Source organism: Artemia franciscana, chromosome 19 (genome assembly GCF_032884065.1).
Source record: "Artemia franciscana chromosome 19, ASM3288406v1, whole genome shotgun sequence".
Taxonomy (NCBI): Eukaryota; Metazoa; Arthropoda; class Branchiopoda; order Anostraca; family Artemiidae; genus Artemia; species Artemia franciscana.
Window position 1 is genome coordinate 23,836,405 of NC_088881.1, and position 20,625 is coordinate 23,857,029.

The 20,625-nt window shown below is 35.0% G+C and overlaps 1 protein-coding gene across 1 annotated transcript in view; it reads left to right on the plus strand.

The window, feature by feature from the left end:
• Window positions 1–20,625, plus strand: part of LOC136039454 (zinc finger and BTB domain-containing protein 18-like) — a 51,609-nt gene that overhangs the window by 18,316 nt on the left and 12,668 nt on the right. Inside the window, exon 2 of the mRNA XM_065723217.1 lies at window positions 11,065–11,214. Within this exon, the coding sequence (XP_065579289.1) occupies window positions 11,066–11,214 (149 nt within the window). The 5' untranslated portion in view covers window position 11,065. The remainder of the gene's footprint in view (window positions 1–11,064; window positions 11,215–20,625) is intronic.

Genomic DNA, 20,625 nt, shown 5'->3' on the forward strand with positions numbered 1-20,625 from the left:
AAATGTTGTCAAAACTAAGACAAGCCTGCATAATTCAAGTATCCAGAGAAACAGGTCAGTTTTCTTTAATATATCTTTGCCTTTATGGTAATATATGGATCATTTTTCAATTTTCGCTGTCATTTTCACTTGATTTGGGAAAATTAGCTCCAACTTCTCCCCCAGGATTCTGACAAAATTACGCCCCTGGTCCAGCAGAAGTAAACCGCCACAGCACGTTGGGACAAGGATTGGAAATCACGGATGTTGCCCATTATTTACATATGGGATTTATTATTTTGAAAGGGGATGGATGTTTGTTTCCCCTGTGTCTAGAAAGACAAATGCATCAAGTTAAGACTTTTAGTAAATGTTTAGAAAGTGGCTCAACTGAATCAAAATACACTATGTGCATACTGATTGCCAAATGGGATTATCTGCAATATCGCAAGGAGGATGAGGGTATTCAGTTGTAACTTTCTGGGCATATTGAGGGGGATGCTGAACTAAATCAAAAGACACCATGTCCATCAAGGTTTTCACAAGGGAATGTATGTAATATCTCATGGACAGGTATGGGTATTAAGTTGAACCTTCAGGAAATGTTCTAGGGAATCTTGAACTAAATCAAAGGACATTATATGCATCCATGCTGCTAAAAGAACGTATGAAGCAGGACCACTTCAGTTTATAAAGTTAAACTTTCAGGGAATGATGAAAAGGATGCTGAAATGAATCAAAAGATGCATTGTCCATACAGGTTGTCAAATGAGCACGTCTGCAATATCTCATGAACGGCTTATGATATTAAGTTGAAACTTTCAGAGAATGTTGAAGGGGATGTTAGTATTGTTGGTCCAGCTAAGGGTCCAAAATAACGGATTAAGGGACCCAGAAGAAAACTTGAGTACAATAAAACAAAGGTAAAACAACGAGGAATATAAGATAGTGAAAAATTTTCTAAATGAATATTTTGGCTTTATATCTAAGAAGCGACATAAGCAAAGTATAGATATAAAGTCATAAAGCAAGATTTACAACAAAATACGGGGTTACTAAAACTAAAGATAAAATTTATTTATCATATTAAACTGCAAAACCAGTAATTAATACCAATGAACCTGTACCAAAATAAATTTTAAATTAGCTACCAAAAAAACAAAAGTCGTATTAAAAACGAGCTCTTGGTTGTTGTTTTTTTTTGTCGTTTTTCGTGCTTTTTGTCTGTCCTGGTTGAACTTCCTTTAGGAATGATTCTTGGATTATTTTAATGTTTAATTTAACTATTAATAGTCAAGTATTTTATTGTAAGTCTTATTCTGTATTTATCTAAGCTTTGCTGATGACGGGTCATAGATCTAGAGCCAACATATTCATTCACAAAATTTTTCACTGTCTTCGGACTTTGCCGTTATTTAATTTAACTTTTAATAATCAAGTATTTTATTGTAAGTCTTATTCTGTATTTACCTAAGCTTTGCTGATGACGGGTCATAGATCCAAAGCCAAAATATTCATTCACAAAATTTTTCACTGTCTTTGGACTTTGCCCTTATTTAAGAAAGTTTGGGGGAATATTAGACAGAGGAATCAAGTAGATTTAAAATTTTGACTTTGGATAACAAAGAGGAGCTTGTCAAGGACAAAGTCCAAAGGGAGCTTGTCAAGGAGTTTGGGGGTTTGGGGGAATATTACAAAGTCCAAAGGGAGCTTGTCAAGGAGTTTGGGGGAATATTAGGAGTTGGGGGTTTGGGAAGTTTGGGGGAATATTAGACAGAGGAACCAAGTAGATTTAAAATTTTGACTTTGGATAACAAAGAGGAGCTTGTCAAGGACAAAGTCCAAAGGGAGCTTGTCAAGGAGTTTGGGGGAATATTACAAAGTCCAAAGGGAGCTTGTCAAGGAGTTTGGGGGAATATTAGGAGTTGGGGGTTTGGGAAGTTTGGGGGAATATTAGACAGAGGAATCAAGTAGATTTAAAATTTTGACTTTGGATAACAAAGAGGACTTGTCAAGGACAAAGTCCAAAGGGAGCTTGTCGAGGAGCTTGTCAAGGAGCAAATATTGCAATTTAAACGGAACATGTTACAATTAGATTCTTATAATAAAATGGTCAATGAAATACTCGTCTTTAGTCAAGGATATCTATTTTGGTTGTCAGGATGGCTTCAGGCCTGTGGTAGGCTAGCATTATGTAGATTTTCAATCAATTTATTTTGGAATAACATTAACCCTCCCTATCATCCAAAATCCTATAGTGAAACTGTAATTAAAACTTGTTGCAAAATTTCGTCCAAAAAGTGGAGTCAGTGAAAATCTTAACTCTAAGCCGAAAACCGAAGAAAACTTCACGGATGTTCTTTTTGTTAGCCAATAAAAATTGATTTCAATTAAAAACTGAAATAAGTTAATTTATAAACTTTATGGAATGTATTTATACTAATGAAAATAAATGCCAAAAAGAAGCTTTCCAAAAAAAGTAGAGATACATCGACCCAAAGACGAGCAGAAATAAAGCCAAGTAATGATTTAAACTCAAAGCAAACCTAAATAACTGTTAATGAATAAATAGAACCCAAAAATGAAAAAAGGCAAGAATCTTCTAAAGGTCAGAGAATCATTTTCGCTTTATTGTGAGCAAAATGGAGCGCACAAATTTTTTCTTTTATAATGTTAATAAATTCATGGTTGTTGAGATCTCTAAGAATGAATATCATTACACATTTAACTGTCAGTTGACTTCCATTCGTTCTTTTCAGTAATCTTGCGAGTTATCTTGCTTTTTCTGTTGTTGATATTTTGAAAAAAAAACTTTTCAAAATACTAGGGAAATAAAGAGTAAATTTGAAGCTTAAAACGAACAAAAATTATTACTTCCCAGCCTATCTAACATAAATCAATAAAACTAGTACAAACAAATCAAAGGGTGATATTTCCCTATGCTTTTAGGATTACGGAAAACTAGTGCTTTACTGAAAACACAAAAGTCAAGTCTAAGAAACGAGAATATTGATTTATGAGTCAGAAGTAAATATGAAGCATCATAACAACAAACTAATCTATAACGCTTTTCATAGTCTTACAGGAGCTGTGATATCAGGAACTTTCAGTATACAATTAAAATTATCCTAAAAACTTAGGCATAAGAAAATATGTTTAAATTCATTAAACACCATATAAAATAATGAATTGATTTATTAGGTCAGGTAAAATCTTTGTTTCACCCAGTATTACTCAAAATGAAGAACATATCAGCCGCAAAATGAACTCTGGAAATCCAGTTATTTCTCTCTAAAAACGGAGAATTTTAAGTTGTGATACACATTGTAAAGCGAGTCCGTAGTCTTGATACTAATAAGATTCCTTGACTTCGAGCTTGTCTACAAAAAAGAAAAATGATGAAATGTCCTTTTCAGATCCAAAACGACAATCAATCATTGAACTGAGCCTACTGTGCAAAAGTAATACCAAATCAAACGAAAAAAAAATATAAAGCAACAATTTAAAATGCTTTACTTTCATTCTGTTAAAAGTCTTCTATATTGGTTTGTGTTTTCAGTAAAGCGCTAGTTTTCTGTAATCCTACAAACATAGAGAAATTTCACCAGTTCATTTCTTTGCACTAGTTTTATCGATATATGTTAGATAGGCAGGGAAGTAATAATTTTTGTTCGTTTTAAGTCTCAACTTTGCTCTTTACTTCCCTCGGAAAAAATTCGTTTTTTAAATTAATAAATATAAGCAATAGATTTTAATTGAGTCATTAAACATCTATTTACGATGGTGTGGTAGCCCGCTCATGTTTCAGTAGCTTACTGGTGAGCAGACGATTTATGAAACTTACTAAGGGGGCTAGGAGCGAGAGTGTACGGCTCTTTTAAACCTCCAGTTAACATAACCATTACAGCAGTACCTGTTGTGTACTTCAGAGCTTTTCCACTGAAGAAGGGGCACCAAAAGTGTTGTTTTCAGTACTACATCGCACTTACGAATGTTAGAGTTAATAGAAAAAAGCAAGTAGATAGAAGCAATAGCTTTCAAATGAGCCATTAAGCATAACTCATATAAGTTCTGCTAACCCAATAGCCTCAGCTTTTCCACTTGAGATATGGCACCAAAAGTGCCGGTTTTAGTGCCATTTGGAACTTGCAGGTGGTGGAATTTATAGGAAGAACGTATATATGTGCAATATCTTTTATACGAACTCCACAAAATCTGTCTACGATGTTCTGGTAGCCTGTTAGTGCCGCCTCTTTAGAAATGCCCGAAAGTGCCATTTAGTGCCATATGGTACTTTTAGATGGTGGAATTTATAAAAAGCACGTAGATATGAGAAATAGCTTTTGAATGAGCCATTAAGTTTCTCTATGACGTTCTGGTAGCCCGCTAGGCCTGAAAAAAAGAAAAAAAAACAACAAAAAATAGGATACAGATCAGTGGTGCTAATTCAAAAAAGTGATTTTCTAAAAAGCACGTAGATATGAGAAATAGCTTTTGAATGAGCCATTAAGTTTCTCTATGACGTTCTGGTAGCCCGCTAGGCCTGAAAAAAAGAAAAAAAAACAACAAAAAATAGGATACAGATCAGTGGTGCTCATTCAAAAAAGTGATTTTCCTTGTTGTTCAAGGATGGGGATTCTAATTTTCGACCATCTTGATTCCAATGGTACACTTTTCATTTTGGTCTGACGCCATTTTTGAGGGGTTTCATGCTTTTTTCGAAATCACCATAAATTTCTTTTTCCAATAAATTTTATAAATAATTTCTAGGACCACACTAGCTAATCATGATAAAACATAAAATCGTGGAGAAAGTAAGATAACGAGGACAATAAACAGCCAGTGAAAAAGTTGAAAAATCATGCAAAAATTTCGGTCAAGACCTCCGCTTGACCGTCCTAAGTGCAGAATAAAACTGATAAAAATATAAAAAACCCAACTTTAAAACAAAACACAAAACTAAAATACGATGACCCTTTCTTAGTAATGGTGAAAGGGTAACTCACCGTTAAGTGAAGTTTTAGTTTAAGACGAACCGAAATAATAGTTACCATTCTGAAACGGCAATTTTTTTTCACTAGGCCGTTTTTTTTCAAAACGTTTTTTCTAACCTTTGGTTACTATGGGATGTTGTTCGCTCTTTACTAGGTTGCAGCTACCGCTGCAACCATGATTTGTTTTGCTGTACGGTTGTCGATATTATGACAAATGAAAATACACTACTCGCAATAAAAACGATTTTCAGTAAAGCACAGATGATGCTCTGGCCTGTAAAAGGCTAAGGGGCGTTGCCCTACTCCTGTTTGTGGTCATTTCTTGTCGAATTTATGTTTGACTCTATTGTTCATTTGAATTTCTGTTTTTTATGGATTTTATTAATTCTTTGATAATGATTTCTATTTTTTTTAAGGATGAATTATAATTTTACTTGATTTCTGCTCGTCTTTGCCTTAATGTAGTTCTTTACTTTTCTGTGAAGAAATTCTGCTATGGACATTTTTTAAATTAATAAACGAATTGTCCGAGTCAATATTGTGTTACAATAAAGAGTCAGATTTGCACTTGGAAATATCGCACAGATGTATGTACATTTCAATGTAAATACACTTGCCCCCCCCACCCACCTCACCCCCTATAATTGCTCCTATCCTGAACGAATCCCAACGTACTCAACTGAAAAAAGAAATATGGGACAAATAAACCTATGAATGTTTTTGTTTTCTTTTTGCCAACCCCCTTTTCGGGGCACAAGGTCCCTGGTGGAGTGCAGAAAAAAGAAACCGGCCTGACTTAAGTCACTCAAGAACATTTTATGAACACGTGAAAGCATTTAGATATTGTCGCTTTGAAAATATAATCAATGCTTGTCGGTTATTGGAAACACATTTTAGAATTATGTTTAGGTTACATCTTAGAAAACCGGTTTCAAAGCTACAAAAACAATGGACGTAAAACACAATGCAGTCGACTTAGAATCTATTTGACTTGCATAATTTGGGCTATATATTTGCACATTAGGGGGGAGGGGGTAGGTTAGGTTACGTTGGGTTAGATTAGGTCTACATTGTTCTGTTTCTAAACTGTTATTTTGTCACCGTGTTTTGTTAGATTTCATTAGGATTAACCAGGCTTCACTTCTTGGGCGTTTCCAATAGCCGACAAATACCATATAATCTTTCGGAGTGACAAGGCACCTTTACCAAGGAAAAAAAAAATATGTCCCTTTAAATCTGGGGCCTTGTGCTTATGAGGGGGTTTTATAGACTTCAATTTTGCGATTATAACCATTCTTTCATAAATCAACCAGGGTATGATTAAGAGTAACAACTGTTAGAGCTCAGATGTGTCGACTGTTGAAATTTAAAATGTCCTCTCAAGTGTGGTTGTCTACAAATGCTAATCAGTATCCTTTTATGCCCATAAGACTGACAGCCGTAGAATCCCAAAAATTATATCATTAAATAAATTTGTTTTCATCTCCTGATATTGTTACTTGTTAGGAAGTTTTTGTTCATTGACAACTAGGGGTACTAGTTCAGAAAAATGTGGGGGTGGGGACAAGGATTTTATAGATGAAGATTTTAAAAGGTATATTTCAAAATCTAAGGGGGAGGGCATTTCATTTATGGAAACACCAATTTTTTTCAAACTTAGAGGGTCCAATCGCCTCCCTCCAAATGAGATGTCAGATACCAAATTCGTTTTAAAAGGATTCCATTAGTTATTTTGCCCCTCCAGGTTTTGAAAAAAAAATTGTTTTGTGTAATATTTTTATTGAAACTATAATTTTTATTTATAAAGAAAAATTGATGGACAAATAAATGGTCATCTATATTTTAGAAAAGTCCCCCCACCCGCACACATACATATTTTGAAGAATTGGTGCGCCTGTAAACTTAATAATTGAACTCACCTGTCTTCGCCCATCAAACGTCAAATAGATGATACTGGGTATTGCGCTTATATGCTTCAATGTCTTTTCTTTTTTCTTTTCTTTTTTTACATGCTATCCACTGGTACAGTCAGCATCAAGTATTACTAATTAAAACGCACAAATCGAATTTGGCTTGGATAACCCCAAGATGTTTTTCTAGATAAACATTTCTTTTGGATAAACATCCAGGATGTTTTTCGGCAGGATTTATAAAAAGCATTTTTTTTTGGGCGCGTGGGTTTACAATAAAACTTCAAAAATGCATACAAATTTGTTTATATTCCTTTTTTTTACGTTTTGAGAGTCGAAACATATTTTAAGGGGATTCAAACCCCCTAACCGCCTCCCTGGATACTGTTTGATTGCAGAGGGTTGAGTGATTAAGTTCAAATAGATTCCAATTCTAAATTTTGTCAGGGGTTTTAAATACCAGCAGGTGGACCATATGACCGGAAACTGGAGTTGTTGCGAGGTCAGTGTTCATTCACCGGGCGTGTACCATATGAAGATGTGCACTCCTTTCATTAGAAGTGATCTGCCGCTAAAATTTGAATGTTTTTATTAATATCCTTTGTTGTTGATTCTTGTTACTGGAAGAAGAAGAATGTAGTAATATAACGACTAAAGAAATCATTTTTGGAATTTCACTAGATTTAAAAAGGTAACGGCTTTCGCTAGTTCTCCAACAAAAACTATAAAAAAGGTATAGGCCTATTCGGGTTTTTATTTTTCACATTTTATGTTGATTTAGAAAACAGAGTCAAGGCGGAATCCGAGTAGGAATAATTGTCTTGGATTACTTCTTGAATTATCGTGTTACGTAGGCCTATTACTCCTTTTTAAAATGCTAAATCTTTTCAGAACCAGTACAGACAACAATTGTAGATTTTTTCTATGAGTTGAAGCTTTAATTTCTAAATGATCGTTTTAAACGTAAATCTGACAAATTTAATTATTTATATTTTGAGGTAAAAAAGAAATTTTAATCTTCAGAAGAATAGTTTTGAAAATAGAAAATAAATTTTTAAAAGCCTCATTTGAGAAACTCCATTTTAAAATGCACTTAAGAACGATCTCCAGCTCTATAAAACAATCTTCAACTGTCACACAAGTACACACCAAGCATTTTCTTCCTCTGATGAACGTTCGCTAAAGCCATAACCAGGAACGAATCTTCTTTTCGGATTCTCTGCTTTTCGCTTTATGGACAAGCTAAGGATAAATATATTTATGTAATTGGGTTCATTAACTTCAAATCCTTTAATTCATTGAGCCAAAATTATGATATTCCTTAGACTATCTCTTAGGCAATGACCTAAACTTGCTTTGAAATGGAGAGTTTTCGTATTTTCGCTCGTTTTTGTTACATTTTTCTAGTCTAAAATAAAAAAAAATTAAAATGTAATTCTGTAAATGAGTAAAGCCGCATATAAGCTAAAAATAATAACAATATTATCTCTCCCTTTGAAACACTAAAACCACAGGAGTGTAGAAAAATAAGACAACACAAGCTTGCAGAGAGAACACAAACCTTAAGGGTACCAGTTTACTATCCTTAAGTTGTCTCTATTTGGAAATTTGTTAGTAATAATGAAAGATGTGTCAATCTTATATTTGCCATTTGCAGCTCCCCAGCTTACCATTTCCATTAGACTTAAGTTGCCTCTCTTAACTGGCCTCTACTCCTCTTTATCATCCTCTACTACCTTTGCTGTAAGCGCAAAAATTTTTCAATCCTATTTTCCACCATTTGCGGTTCAAGTAAACTATGCGCGTATGAAACGGTCTAAGGAAGATTGCACTTAGAGGAGCTCCCCAGGGAGATGACAGACACGGAAAACTCCTTCTGCAATATCACGCCGATAAAAGAGTGTTCCACCTCCTTTCTTCTCCCAACACTTTTTACATGGACATGTCATAACCTTAGAAATTTCACACTTACACTAACAGTTATATTCAGTCGTTCGTGACGGAATGTGAGGGTGTGGTATTTATGGGTTCACTCTCCACGTTCGTCATGGTAATCTTTGTTGGTGAAATTTTCCGGGTGCCATATTACTGTTCGCAATTTTAGGGTTATAGTCTTCCGTTTATGCAATATTCTGGTCAATGGATAAAATATGACATAATTATTTACTTTAATTTATTACATTAATTTATTACATAATTATTTACATTAATTTATTTACAGAAATTTATTTTACGCTGCCAGCAAATAGTTCGTGGTAACGAACTATAAGTACAAAGTGACCCGAAGAGTAAAGAGTAATCGCACCCAGAACTCTTAATTAACAAAAACAGTTCATGCCCCAAAAGAATTCCAATTTTATACTGGTTCTGAACATAAAAAATTTAAGTTTAAAGGTAGTCATAAAAATTTATTAGTGCAAATATATGTGCATAGTTTAAGAGAAAAAGGTGGAACCTTTCTAAAAGAGCAACAAATATTCAATTGAGTTTATTCGGTACATGAGGGGAATCCTCGCCGCCCTGAAATCTTCACCCTTTATGCTAAAATGAGACTTTCAAGAACGAGTGCTCTATAGATTGGTCATTATAGCACTTGAATTGTAATGCAAGAGCAATATGATATTGTATTTGTACAAGATATATTAAACATTACGATGCGATACGATACTTTATTATAAAACACAATATAACTCTTTACTTCAGACATCTACTGCACTGATGGAAAAACATACGTTTTGTAACCATTTTCTAAACACACCAAAAAATAACACAATAAATAACTAACAAAAAGAGAAAAAACATGCCACAAAAAAAGAAACAAAAGATCGATCTCCATCGCAATATCCCCTCCAAAAAAAACTCCCAACAACCCTACTCCCTCACTATCACCCATCCACCAACTCCTCCTTACCACCCCCGACCAACCAGACCTCCTATCTCCTCACAAACAAATACAAATTCAACAATTCTTTAATTTCTTTAAAAAAAGGTAAAATTTTCGTAAAAAAGATAAAATTACTTGTTCATAACGCCTCACGAAGGGAAAGGTTTATTTATTTGCATTTATTTTAGATAATCACAGATGAAGGAAATTTGAAAATCTTTTGAAAGGGATTCGGCAATGAAAACCCTTGCAAGCTCAGATTGGCTATATTTTCCATTCTAAGATGATTTTAGTTAAGCTCCAGCAGTGGTGTCAATTTGGGTGGTGGTAAGGGATTGTGTTTTCTTTGGTGCTTTCTACCCTAGATTTCGAAAAAAATTGGGGTGTTATCATCGAAAATGCCTGTGGGAGATTGATGAGGGTGGTATCCCCCCAAATATACAGGATAATTTTTGTTCGTTGGGAGTTTTAATGTCACTATCTACTTTCATCTTAAAAAACTTGTTTGTTAATTGAGTCTAGCATAGTGACGAGTACACTGTAAGTCTCCAGCAATACTCGACAATATTTGAAAGTCAATTAGTTGATTTAAAATCGTTGAAACTAAAACTTTTCCTGTTAGTTAGGGTTATTTATGTTATCATTTAGTTATTCAGTGTTTTAACAAAAATTGTTTAAACATATCACTATTTTGTATTAAAAAGGTACTTTTGTCTTATAGCCACCACACTCAAGATCTTGTATCGCGAACATGAGACAATAACCAGTTTTCATGGTCTTTATATCAGAAAACATTAGCCTCGGCTTGGTGGGAAACTACATTTCAGCTATATTTTAATTAAATATTTAGCTAGTATTTTGGTTAGGTTAGGTTAGTATAGGTTATATCTTTAATATTATGCGATGTGGGTGGCCCCCATTCATAATTCTATGTTGTTTTTTTTATAATTATGTTGATAAAGTATTATATTTTCATCATATTTTGTTTTATTTCATTAGCATTAACCAAACTTCACTTCTCGACAGAACTTGTGTGTGGTGGCTATAAGACACAAGTACCAAACAAAATCTAGAATAAAGTACATTTATCAAAATGTAAATAAAAATACAAAGACTAAATAATTTATAACTAGTAAGTTAAAATGCACATTTATTTTGCTTTCTTCAGCCTTATGGTTCAAGAAAGACAAGTGGTAATTACGGGGTAACTCGTAACAGTTGCTCGTAATGTCAGGTATGAGAAATCTTCTCTTTGTTGGTTGAATAATACTTTACTTATAAGACCCTTTTTTTGTAGGATGGCTTTTGGTCGAGGATGTGGTGCAGTATCATTAAGTTGGCGTCGGCATGATGAAGCACTGACACGCATGGCAGCAACTTGCTGGGCCAAAAGTCAGTATACAGACGTTGCTCTTTTCTGCGAAGATGGAGTTCTGTATGCACACAGGTAAATGTATATTAGATACAGTCATAACTAACTACTATGAGTGTCTGATGATTTTTTGAAACCTTGCTTAGTTTAAACACAGAAGAAAAGAATTTATGGAGCGCAGCGCCAAAAAGCAGCTAGTCACCCGTTCACTCCTCATATGCGATTTTCTATATTATTTTTTTTCATAAAGCAAAACCAAAGTAGGGGTAAACCCTTATGCGACCCTCAACATATGCTCCTCACTAGAAGAAAGAAAACGGAATGGCTATTTACTTGACCTCACTAACTCCCACAATAAACTATTGTACCATTGAATCTGGAAGGCAAGCGTTCCACTCGAGATCCATTGCTTTTAAATAACCGACAAATACAAACATAATTATTAAAAAACATCATTAAAATGCTTCTCATTGCTATTTTAAAAGCTCAGCTGTCAGAGAAGTGATAATATTTTTTAAGTGATTGGACATATTTCAGGTTGCCTTTTTTTGCATTGACGTATTTCAGAAAATACGCAAATCTTGCAAGGTCAAGGGACCCACATGCCCTTGACCTTAAAATACATCTGTGAAAATCTTGCCATTGCAGCTTATTAGAAAGAATGCTGATGAAACACAAACTGATAATAAAATAACCTTTAACTCGCTTAGATTTTCCTGCCAGCTCATGGCTATTTCTCGAGCCAAAAAATTAAAACGAAACATATTTTATCTATTATATTATTGTAGTAATTTGTTGATGCCAAGACTTCTTTTTCTCAAATTTAAACCAAAAAATTATTACTTGAAATTTTAAATTAAATCTGACGCATATAAATACTTTTAAACTTTTTTTGGACAATAGTTTTTATTTTTGAGAATGTTTTTTTTTTCGTGGGCTTTTAATTTTAAAAGTCAGTTTGTTGCTCTGATGAAGATCTAAAAGAATGGAAAAGGAGAGTTCGTAGGCTTGCTTTTTGAATAGATTCTATAAGGCTTTGTAAAACGATGTCTTCAGAAAGAGTACCTCTTTGAGAGGTGTTGGCTAGCTTGAACACTGCTGAATTGTCCTTGAATATGGTTACTTGTGTTTCGCAGGGTCTCTAAAACCCTAAGGGCACCGCTCGACAGTTTAAAACTTGGCCTCAAGGGTGAGTTGTAGTACTGATCGGGCACCTTTACAGACGGTATATGTGAGAATTATGATGTGCCTCTATGGCTTTTTTCTACAATTACATCTACCCAGCCATTCTCCCAACCAGCTATCTCGATTTGTGCGCTGCACGTTCAATTTCGAATGGTCTTCTGAGGAATGTCATCCCTGAAACGTAGTTTGTTGATTCTTTTAAAAGAAGTTTCAACTGAGTTTTGAGTTCTAGAAAAGGAATCGTAGGTAAGAGGTAAAGGTAAAGGTAAAGAATACAGCATTAGACATTAGTCCCTACCGGCGGTGCTGATATCCGTTTCTTGGTCCTTCAGCCAGGAAGTGTAATGGGGGGTTGGGGGCCAACCATCCTGTGCTTTCGCACGCCCTTCCTGTTTACTTTCCCCAGATTTCTGCATGTACCCATTTAGAGCTGGGTCGACTGCCTGAGCTTACAGAGTCACGCAACTGACCCCCGTCCCAAACTAAATAATTGGGTACACTAGGATTCGAACCCTCGCCCCCTCTCAGACAAAGGATCCTGAATCTAGAGCACCAAACGGGTTATGAGTGATATCACGCCTGATGTTTTTAACAGCTTGGGGCTATGAAGAATGTTATTAACAAGATATATAGAAAAATTCATACCTAAAAACTGTGGGTCCTAAGAACAATTTTTGGATCAGTTCTCATTTTCCTTGCATACTAGTCAGGAAAACTTTTGTGATATGCTATGAAGGGCTTATAAAATACCATATAAGGCCATATTGGTGTAGTTGGTTGATCAAGGCATTTGCTCTAGGCCCTTTCAAGAGTTGCCAAAAGTAGTGGAATATAAGTCTTGGGTCACTGATCTGGAGAATTTATGTATATTTTCTAAAATATTTTGCGAGGTAATTGAGATATTACTAAAAAATTAGGATGGATATTAAACATCATTTAAATTAGTTTGTCATTGAGCACTTAATAAATATTCCAGAAGCTGATTTTACTAACTTCACTCGCAAATGCACTCCTGAATATTCTTAACGTTCAAACACTTATTTAAGCATAAAACGAAGTTCAACCAGAAGTTGACAAACAGATGTTTCCAAATGCTGTCTGCAAGATTCTTCTTTTACAAGTTGCAAAAAGAATTTCTTGTTTTTGCTGAACAAAATTTTCTAGAATTTCTGGGCATTTCTCATTCAAATTATAAAAAAATCCGGTTTTATTATTACCTTCGCCCCAATTTTTGTTACTATTGAACCCTCCTTCCAAAAAATTAATTTGTAGGTGCCTGCGTATAAACGAGCGCTTTTTTTTTACTATAACCGCATAACCAAACACCAACAATTTTTTTTTCTGTCATTTTTTTGTGGACTTGTTCATATTGACTTTTGAACGGTCTGTAGTATCTACTATTTTTTTTAATTTAGAGCTTTGAATGTTTTGCTTATGAGGACATAGCTAATAGAAAAATTGTGCCGCGAGTCGGTACTGTGTTATTATTATTTTTCTATTAAAAGTTTTATATTTTTCTAGCCTTCGATGGAGTTTAAGGTAATCAGCTTAACATTAGTCTCCTTTTGTAGTTTTAATAAACTTTACTGTTCTAAACAGGAATGCAAGTGTCACTCGTATCACAAACGTATCATTTTCGTTAATTTTGTTTATGGACTTCAGTATACTATTTTTCCTTTGGTACATTTTGCTGCTTTCCTACCCCAAAGTGGATTAATTTTTTTTATAATTTAAGACTTTTCGCCGGATTAGCAAAAATTCTTATGCTGCTAAACAATTGATGTTTATGATTGGAGAGAATGAAAAAGTTTTGTATAAAAAGCTTTTTCACATAAGTTTTGCTAATTATAACGAAATTGATATGGAAAAATTAAGTATAGAATGTCAGAATAGGTAAAATCACGTTCTAATTCTCGCACTATTCTTTCCATTTTCCCTGCTTATTAACTTTGATCGGCATGTCAATCACAGTAAACAGCTTAAGGAGCATAGGTCCGTACATTTTTTTTTCAGATTTTAAGAAGTCTTTTCATCTCAAGGTGGAGCGGCTGGAGATTTAGGACCATGTCATAGAGGGGTTTTCAAAATGCATAAGGGATCATAAAATAAACAGTTTTGTCTTGAAACTTTTGTCGTTTAGTGGTATTAAACATTACATCTTGTAAGTTGGCGTTATATCTTCAAGGTAAGGAAGGTTGGCCCGATTTCTAGTTTCCGTAAGTATCAAACGAAATATGTTTTAAGTTTAAAATGTTACGGACAAATTATCTATAAGTTTACAAACCCATTGAGCAGATAGTAGCCACCATTTACCCTTTATAGCTCTACTGTGTGTTCATTATAATATCCAATACCAATGGAAAGTCAGTAATTGTGGCTATTCAGAGCAAGATATGTCAATGTTTCCTCTCCTATTTCCTTCAGTTAGTTGCCTCCACTCTGCTCAGTGACGATAAATTAAAAAAAATCTTTAAGCTTTAGACGTCACCTACACTTTTCTTAATCAAGACCAAATGTATTTATTTGACAAAATTTGACTATATGCGAAGGGAATTCTATGGATTGCGCTAAGCCTTACTTTTTTCGCTTATATATTGGGGATTGAGGTAAAGGGATACTCGGCTCAACCCCAGAACAAATTCAAAAGACAAAAACATGCATAAATTACAAACTATTAGTACAAATAGGGTTTGTGAGTTTTTACAGCTGTTGTCTTGCTCCCCAGCCAAGTACTCCCCCATGCGTGTACCTCGCTCCATACGTAAATAAAATATTGCCACGCCATACCTGTGGCCGAGTACGGCAAACTCCTATCAGACGTGGCACGCACCACAAAGTGTACAAACATTTTGAAAGTGAACAACCCCTCAATTCCAGAAAAATAGTTATTATGTTTGATTTCCCACCTTCCAAATGAAATATGTTCACTAGCCTCTGAAAAACATACTGAGAAATTATCATGTTGAGGGAGGAGATGGATCCGGAATATCATGAGAAACAAACGAATCATATGCGCCATGTACAAGGAACTATGGGACAAATCCTTACAATTTTAAAGATTATTGGGGGAAAGGAACAGACTGGAAGGTATTCTCGTAGCGTAAGCTCCCATTGCATTTTACTGTTTTTCTGTGAGATTTGCCCATAAAAGACAGAAAAGAGATATCAGATATTTAGATTAATAAAACAATAATCATAATGCTTCAATAAACTTTTGACTTTTTTGATTGTCGTCTGGTCACAAATGAGGTCAAATTAATAATCATATATATGATATCAGATATATCAAATGCGTTCTTGGTATATTTCACAAACCCAGGGTGTTAACCAGGGTCGTCAACCAGGGTGTAGAGGGAGGGGATAAATGTGTTTTCTAAATTTAAAGGGCAATTTTCTTGCTCTTTTTTCATAAAAAAAATACCAAAACTAAGTGTTTTTCAAAAATCACAGGAATTAGAAAAAAAAATCTAGTGGTAATCTAGGCCCCTAGCCACTCTTCAGTTAATAAGCCCGGTGTTAACCTCGTTCAGCCCATTTTGAGTATCATATTTGAGCTAAAATTTTTCTTCAGATATGACTCAACTTGTAGACACAACATACATGACAAAAACATGAAAATTAAATGAATTGAACGAGGTTAACATCAGACTTATCAACAGAAGAGTAGCTGGAGGCTTAGATGCCACTATATTTTTTTCCCATTTCCTGTGGATTTTTGAAAAGATTTCTGAACAAATTGAGTGATATCTGAAGAAAAATTTAAGCTCAAATTTGATACTCTTTGAGAAACAAGTATAAAAAAAAATAAGAAATAGAAACAGTTGCATTCAAACAAAACAAAACTATCGGTTAATTATGTTTAATGCAATAGAATTAATGGAATACTACTACGGGGATACATGTATACATGAGCGAATTCTGTTTTTTAGGCTTTTTTATACCGCGTTTTCCCGGTTTGTTGTGGTTTCCACACAATATCCTTAATCCGTAAGCTCCCTTTTTATTTAAGAATATGTTTCTACTAAGCATGAAACATGGATAAACTGTAGAGGGGTTGGTAGCTTCTCTCATATTGCGAAAATTGCAGTTTTCGCGGGAAATGTCAGTTCTTACATATTTTATTCAGATTTTAAGTTCAAATTCATTGAAAATCAATCATTAAATAGAATAATATGCTCTATTTACTGCACTCTCTCCAACTGACTAGGTTTTGTTGCACTCTGGCATTGTTTCAATAAAGTATAGTCAAACTTTAGTGTAAAGAGTGGGGGGGGGTCGAGGAGGATAATTATCTCTGATATAAAGGATGATTTATGTTAGTATATGTTTAACATCGCTCTTTATTCTCATTCAAAAAACTTTTTTTATGTAATTTTACGAAAGTGCAAGTTAAGTCATTGCATAAAGGTGCAGCCATCAAGGAAAGCGGCAGCTTTCCATAAGGAAAGCGGTCCTTTCCATAAGGAAAGCGGCAGCCATCTTAAGTATAGCGTAATTCCTGTTCATTTTAAGTTTTAACCTAGCTCTCTACTTTCATGTGAAGAGCCTAGTTTCTTTCTACAGTAATAAAAGAGAATTGTATTGAATCTCTTTGGTGTCTACTGTTCAGCTAGTCTCTTAGCAACTGACTATAAAGATTCTTTTACTGCCATTTTTTGACGTAACTATTATTTTAATTGCTGTGCTTATTTTTTGTCGTAACAAAAGAAACGGTATTCAAGCAAGTTTGCCAAATTATTGTATTTCAGCCGGTAATTTTTATTAATATTTCAAAAGTGTGTTAAGATTAGTGTGTCAGAAGTCGCAAAAACATAAATTTTCTGCGTTAATATTGTAAAGACATTGCTGATTGTGGAAAATAGGTAAACATACGTAAGCTAACGAAATTCCTAGATTTTTACGTTTCTTCCGTTTACTCATCGAAGATGGATAAATTTCTAAAAGAATTTTTTCAAGACATTTTTTCAATTTAAAAAAATTAAAGATGTCTTCTCCTCCCCCCCCCCCTTAGGTGACATAAAATTGACCAGAGAGCATAAAGCCTCCCAAGGCTTTAATGAAACAAGGCCCAATGTTCTTCACAAAACACCACTGGAGGGTTGACGTATTCCCACTCAGGACCTAACGAAAAGCCAGCCGTCCTCAGATTACTCTCCTCAAACCTAGTAGTTTTAAATTGCAATTGCAAAACTTTTTTACGTACTTGTGTATTATTCAGAACACGCTTAATAAGTGAAGGTAGGTTCTTTCGTGAAACAAACTAAGATGTAGGAACCCAGCAACAAATGAAACGAACTGCAGTAATAAATGGTATTCTACTGTCAGCAAACCAGGTATTTACGCGCAAATTGGATTTTTTCAAACATGGCCTATTGTTACACTTCCACTAATGTTTTTTCTCTTAAGAGTATAAAGTCATTTTATCTCTATTAACGCACTGTTTTGTTGTGGGTAACAACCCATATCCTGGGAAAATATAATTGCCTCTTTTTCAGTCTTTGGCAAATCCCAAATCTTCATTTCAAAATCCATGTTCAGACACTATCTTCTATCACTATGCGTAGCAAACTAAATTGCGTTTTGTCTTTGTGGCTATGAAACCGGATTACTCTCAGGAAAATTCTTGAGTTTGTTCTAAATTGAATCAATTGAATAATGAACAAGTACCAAATATTTAATTAAATGTACCTGCATCGTAGTTTGTTTCACGAAAGAACCTAACTTCGCTTATTGAGTGTGTTCTGAATAATACACAAGTAACTCTTTTTTTCATTTGAAGATATTTTTATTGTAACGGCCAAGATTTTTACCATCATTCCGTGTCTACTGTCTTTATTTTGTCAAAGGAAGCAGTACACGGCACAGGAGAAATCAATTAAAAATCTGAATGCTTTGTCTATGATCTATTAATATCGATTCAATGCCAAGGAAAGTTCAACTGATTAAGATAAAGACAGATTCTCGGTGGCATTTTAGCGGAAAAAGAAATTCAAATCAAACGTCTATATCTTAAGCGTTTTACAAATTGAAAGCTTAGTGATGGGAGGAAAGGGCTGGGAAGTAATTTCATGAAGCGGGAAAAAGTATGTCAAGAAGTTTCACCAGGAAAATCATAAGCATGATAAAGCCAGTTGAGGGAAGTAATTAGCGAAGATTCTACTTTCAGTGGCGCATATTGGGTGAGGGGGTACTTTTCTCTAGAATTTCGCCCTCATAAGATTTTTTTTGAAAAATGCTTTTTCCTTTGAAAAAAAGCACAATAAATCACAGATTTACACCCCTTCCGTCTCTATATATGTAAAAAATATTTCACCCACTCCACTCCCCTAATTTTTTGTGAATCGATTCCTCTGCTTACTTTGGCAGAAATCCAGCTCGTGGTTGCGACTGGATTCTATTTCCTGTAAAAATAACTTGCCCCTTCAATGACATCACTGGGAGTAAGGGGGCTGCCAGATAAAAATTGAAAGATTAATATTTTGAGTAGTCAACCTGAGAATTTCTTTATAGTGGCTGAAGGAAGATCTGAGCTGGATAGACCTTGTAGTAACATTTTGGCCTTCTTCAGCTTGGGGGGGGGGTTCAGGAAAAATAATTAATGAACTGTAAATCAAATCACTACTATGAATTCCTCAGAGGATGTACGTGCTCCTGTGCCTTTGGAGACACCTAGTGCCTCGACGAAGAGACGGCAGTCGTCCCTAAAATTGGCTGCTGCCATAATGTCTACCCAATGGGGTTTTATGGACGTATTCGGGTTGATAAGGTCTCTGGTATGTTCGACGAAGTGTGTTCTTCGGTTTTGCCCATCGCCGGGCTCCCGTTTGATGCCACTGGAGAGTGGACTTTGGTGTTCGGTCGTCTTTCATCCGCACGAAATGCCCCAAGTATTTCCATCTTTGGGTCCTGATTATGTCGATGACTAGAGTTTGCTCAGTAACTTGACGTATTGTCTGGTTCAAGGCGTATTGTGTCCAGTTTATGCTGAGGATTCATCGCAGAAAATTGTTTTCAAAGTCTCTAGCTACAGATTTAGCTTTCAGCATCCACTTCCATACGGCATAACTGGGAGGACATTACTGTTGAAGACTCAAAGCTTTAGCCGGTTTGAGAACTTCTGTGAGTGCCAAATCTGTTTAAGCCTGGTAAACGAGCCACTAGCCTGTCCACCACGAGTATGGATCTCTTTGTTTATTACCCCTGTGTTCTCTATTGTTCTTAATAGACTTTTAAACTGAACAACCAGTTCTATATCCTCGTTGCTGCACACTCTGTTGAGGGGGATCCTCTGACAGCCATACTTTTAGTTTTTGATGCATTTATATTGAGGCCGAACCGTAGTGCATTTTTTCTCACAACATCCAAGAACTGTTGGTGTTTCTGCTTGTCTGATTCGAAGAGACTGATGTCGTCTATGAAGTCTATATCTGCAATTCTCTTTTCGTTTCTGATTGGGATTTCGTAATTTAGGCATCTATGGAGAATGAAATCTATCACCGGTATGAAGAGAAAAGGGGACAGGCCACATGATTGCTTTACTCCAGAAACAATCCTGTAATACCTTGATTGGCCTTCAGTCGTATGTAGGCAACACTGTATGCTTTCGTTGAGGTCCAGAATTTGCCTTACGAGTTGGTCAGATACACCTTGAGGTTTTAAAATCGAATACTTTTTCGAACTCTATGTAAAATAGGTATAGCTTCTGTCTCCACTCGTTTTTCTCTTCTAATATAATTTGCAATGCAAAAATAAGATCTGTACAGGAGTGGTTTGTCGATCATTGGCTGGATGCGGTTCAGAATTACGAGAGCAAGAAGCTTTCCCGGAATAGAGACCAAACTGATTCCTCACCAGTTGTTGCACAGCCTGACATCACCTGATATGAACAGTTCACCTACTGGTTGGTAATTCTGACCTTTTATTTCAATAAAATAACGATACAGTCGGTAAAAGTACGTGGTCATCAAGCAGAAACCACGATTCAAGTCGCAAATTCATGAATTAAGTTTGTTTATTGACTGACTGAACATACTGTGGGGAGGGTTGTTATATGATAGATGATACATCTAACTATGATATTCCAAATATCTGACTCAAGGATGATCTTCAGATACGATGGCATTAATGAAGTAATAAAGTGTGTTAAATTTGCTATGGAATGAGTTTCGTTTGATCTTTTTTTTCCAATTCAACGATTTGTTAAGTTCAGTTTGATTTTGGTGTCACCTATTCCTGACCTTGACGCTTCAAGTAGGAGATAATGTTTTCAATAATAGGTTCATCCTCTTTATTCTGTAACAA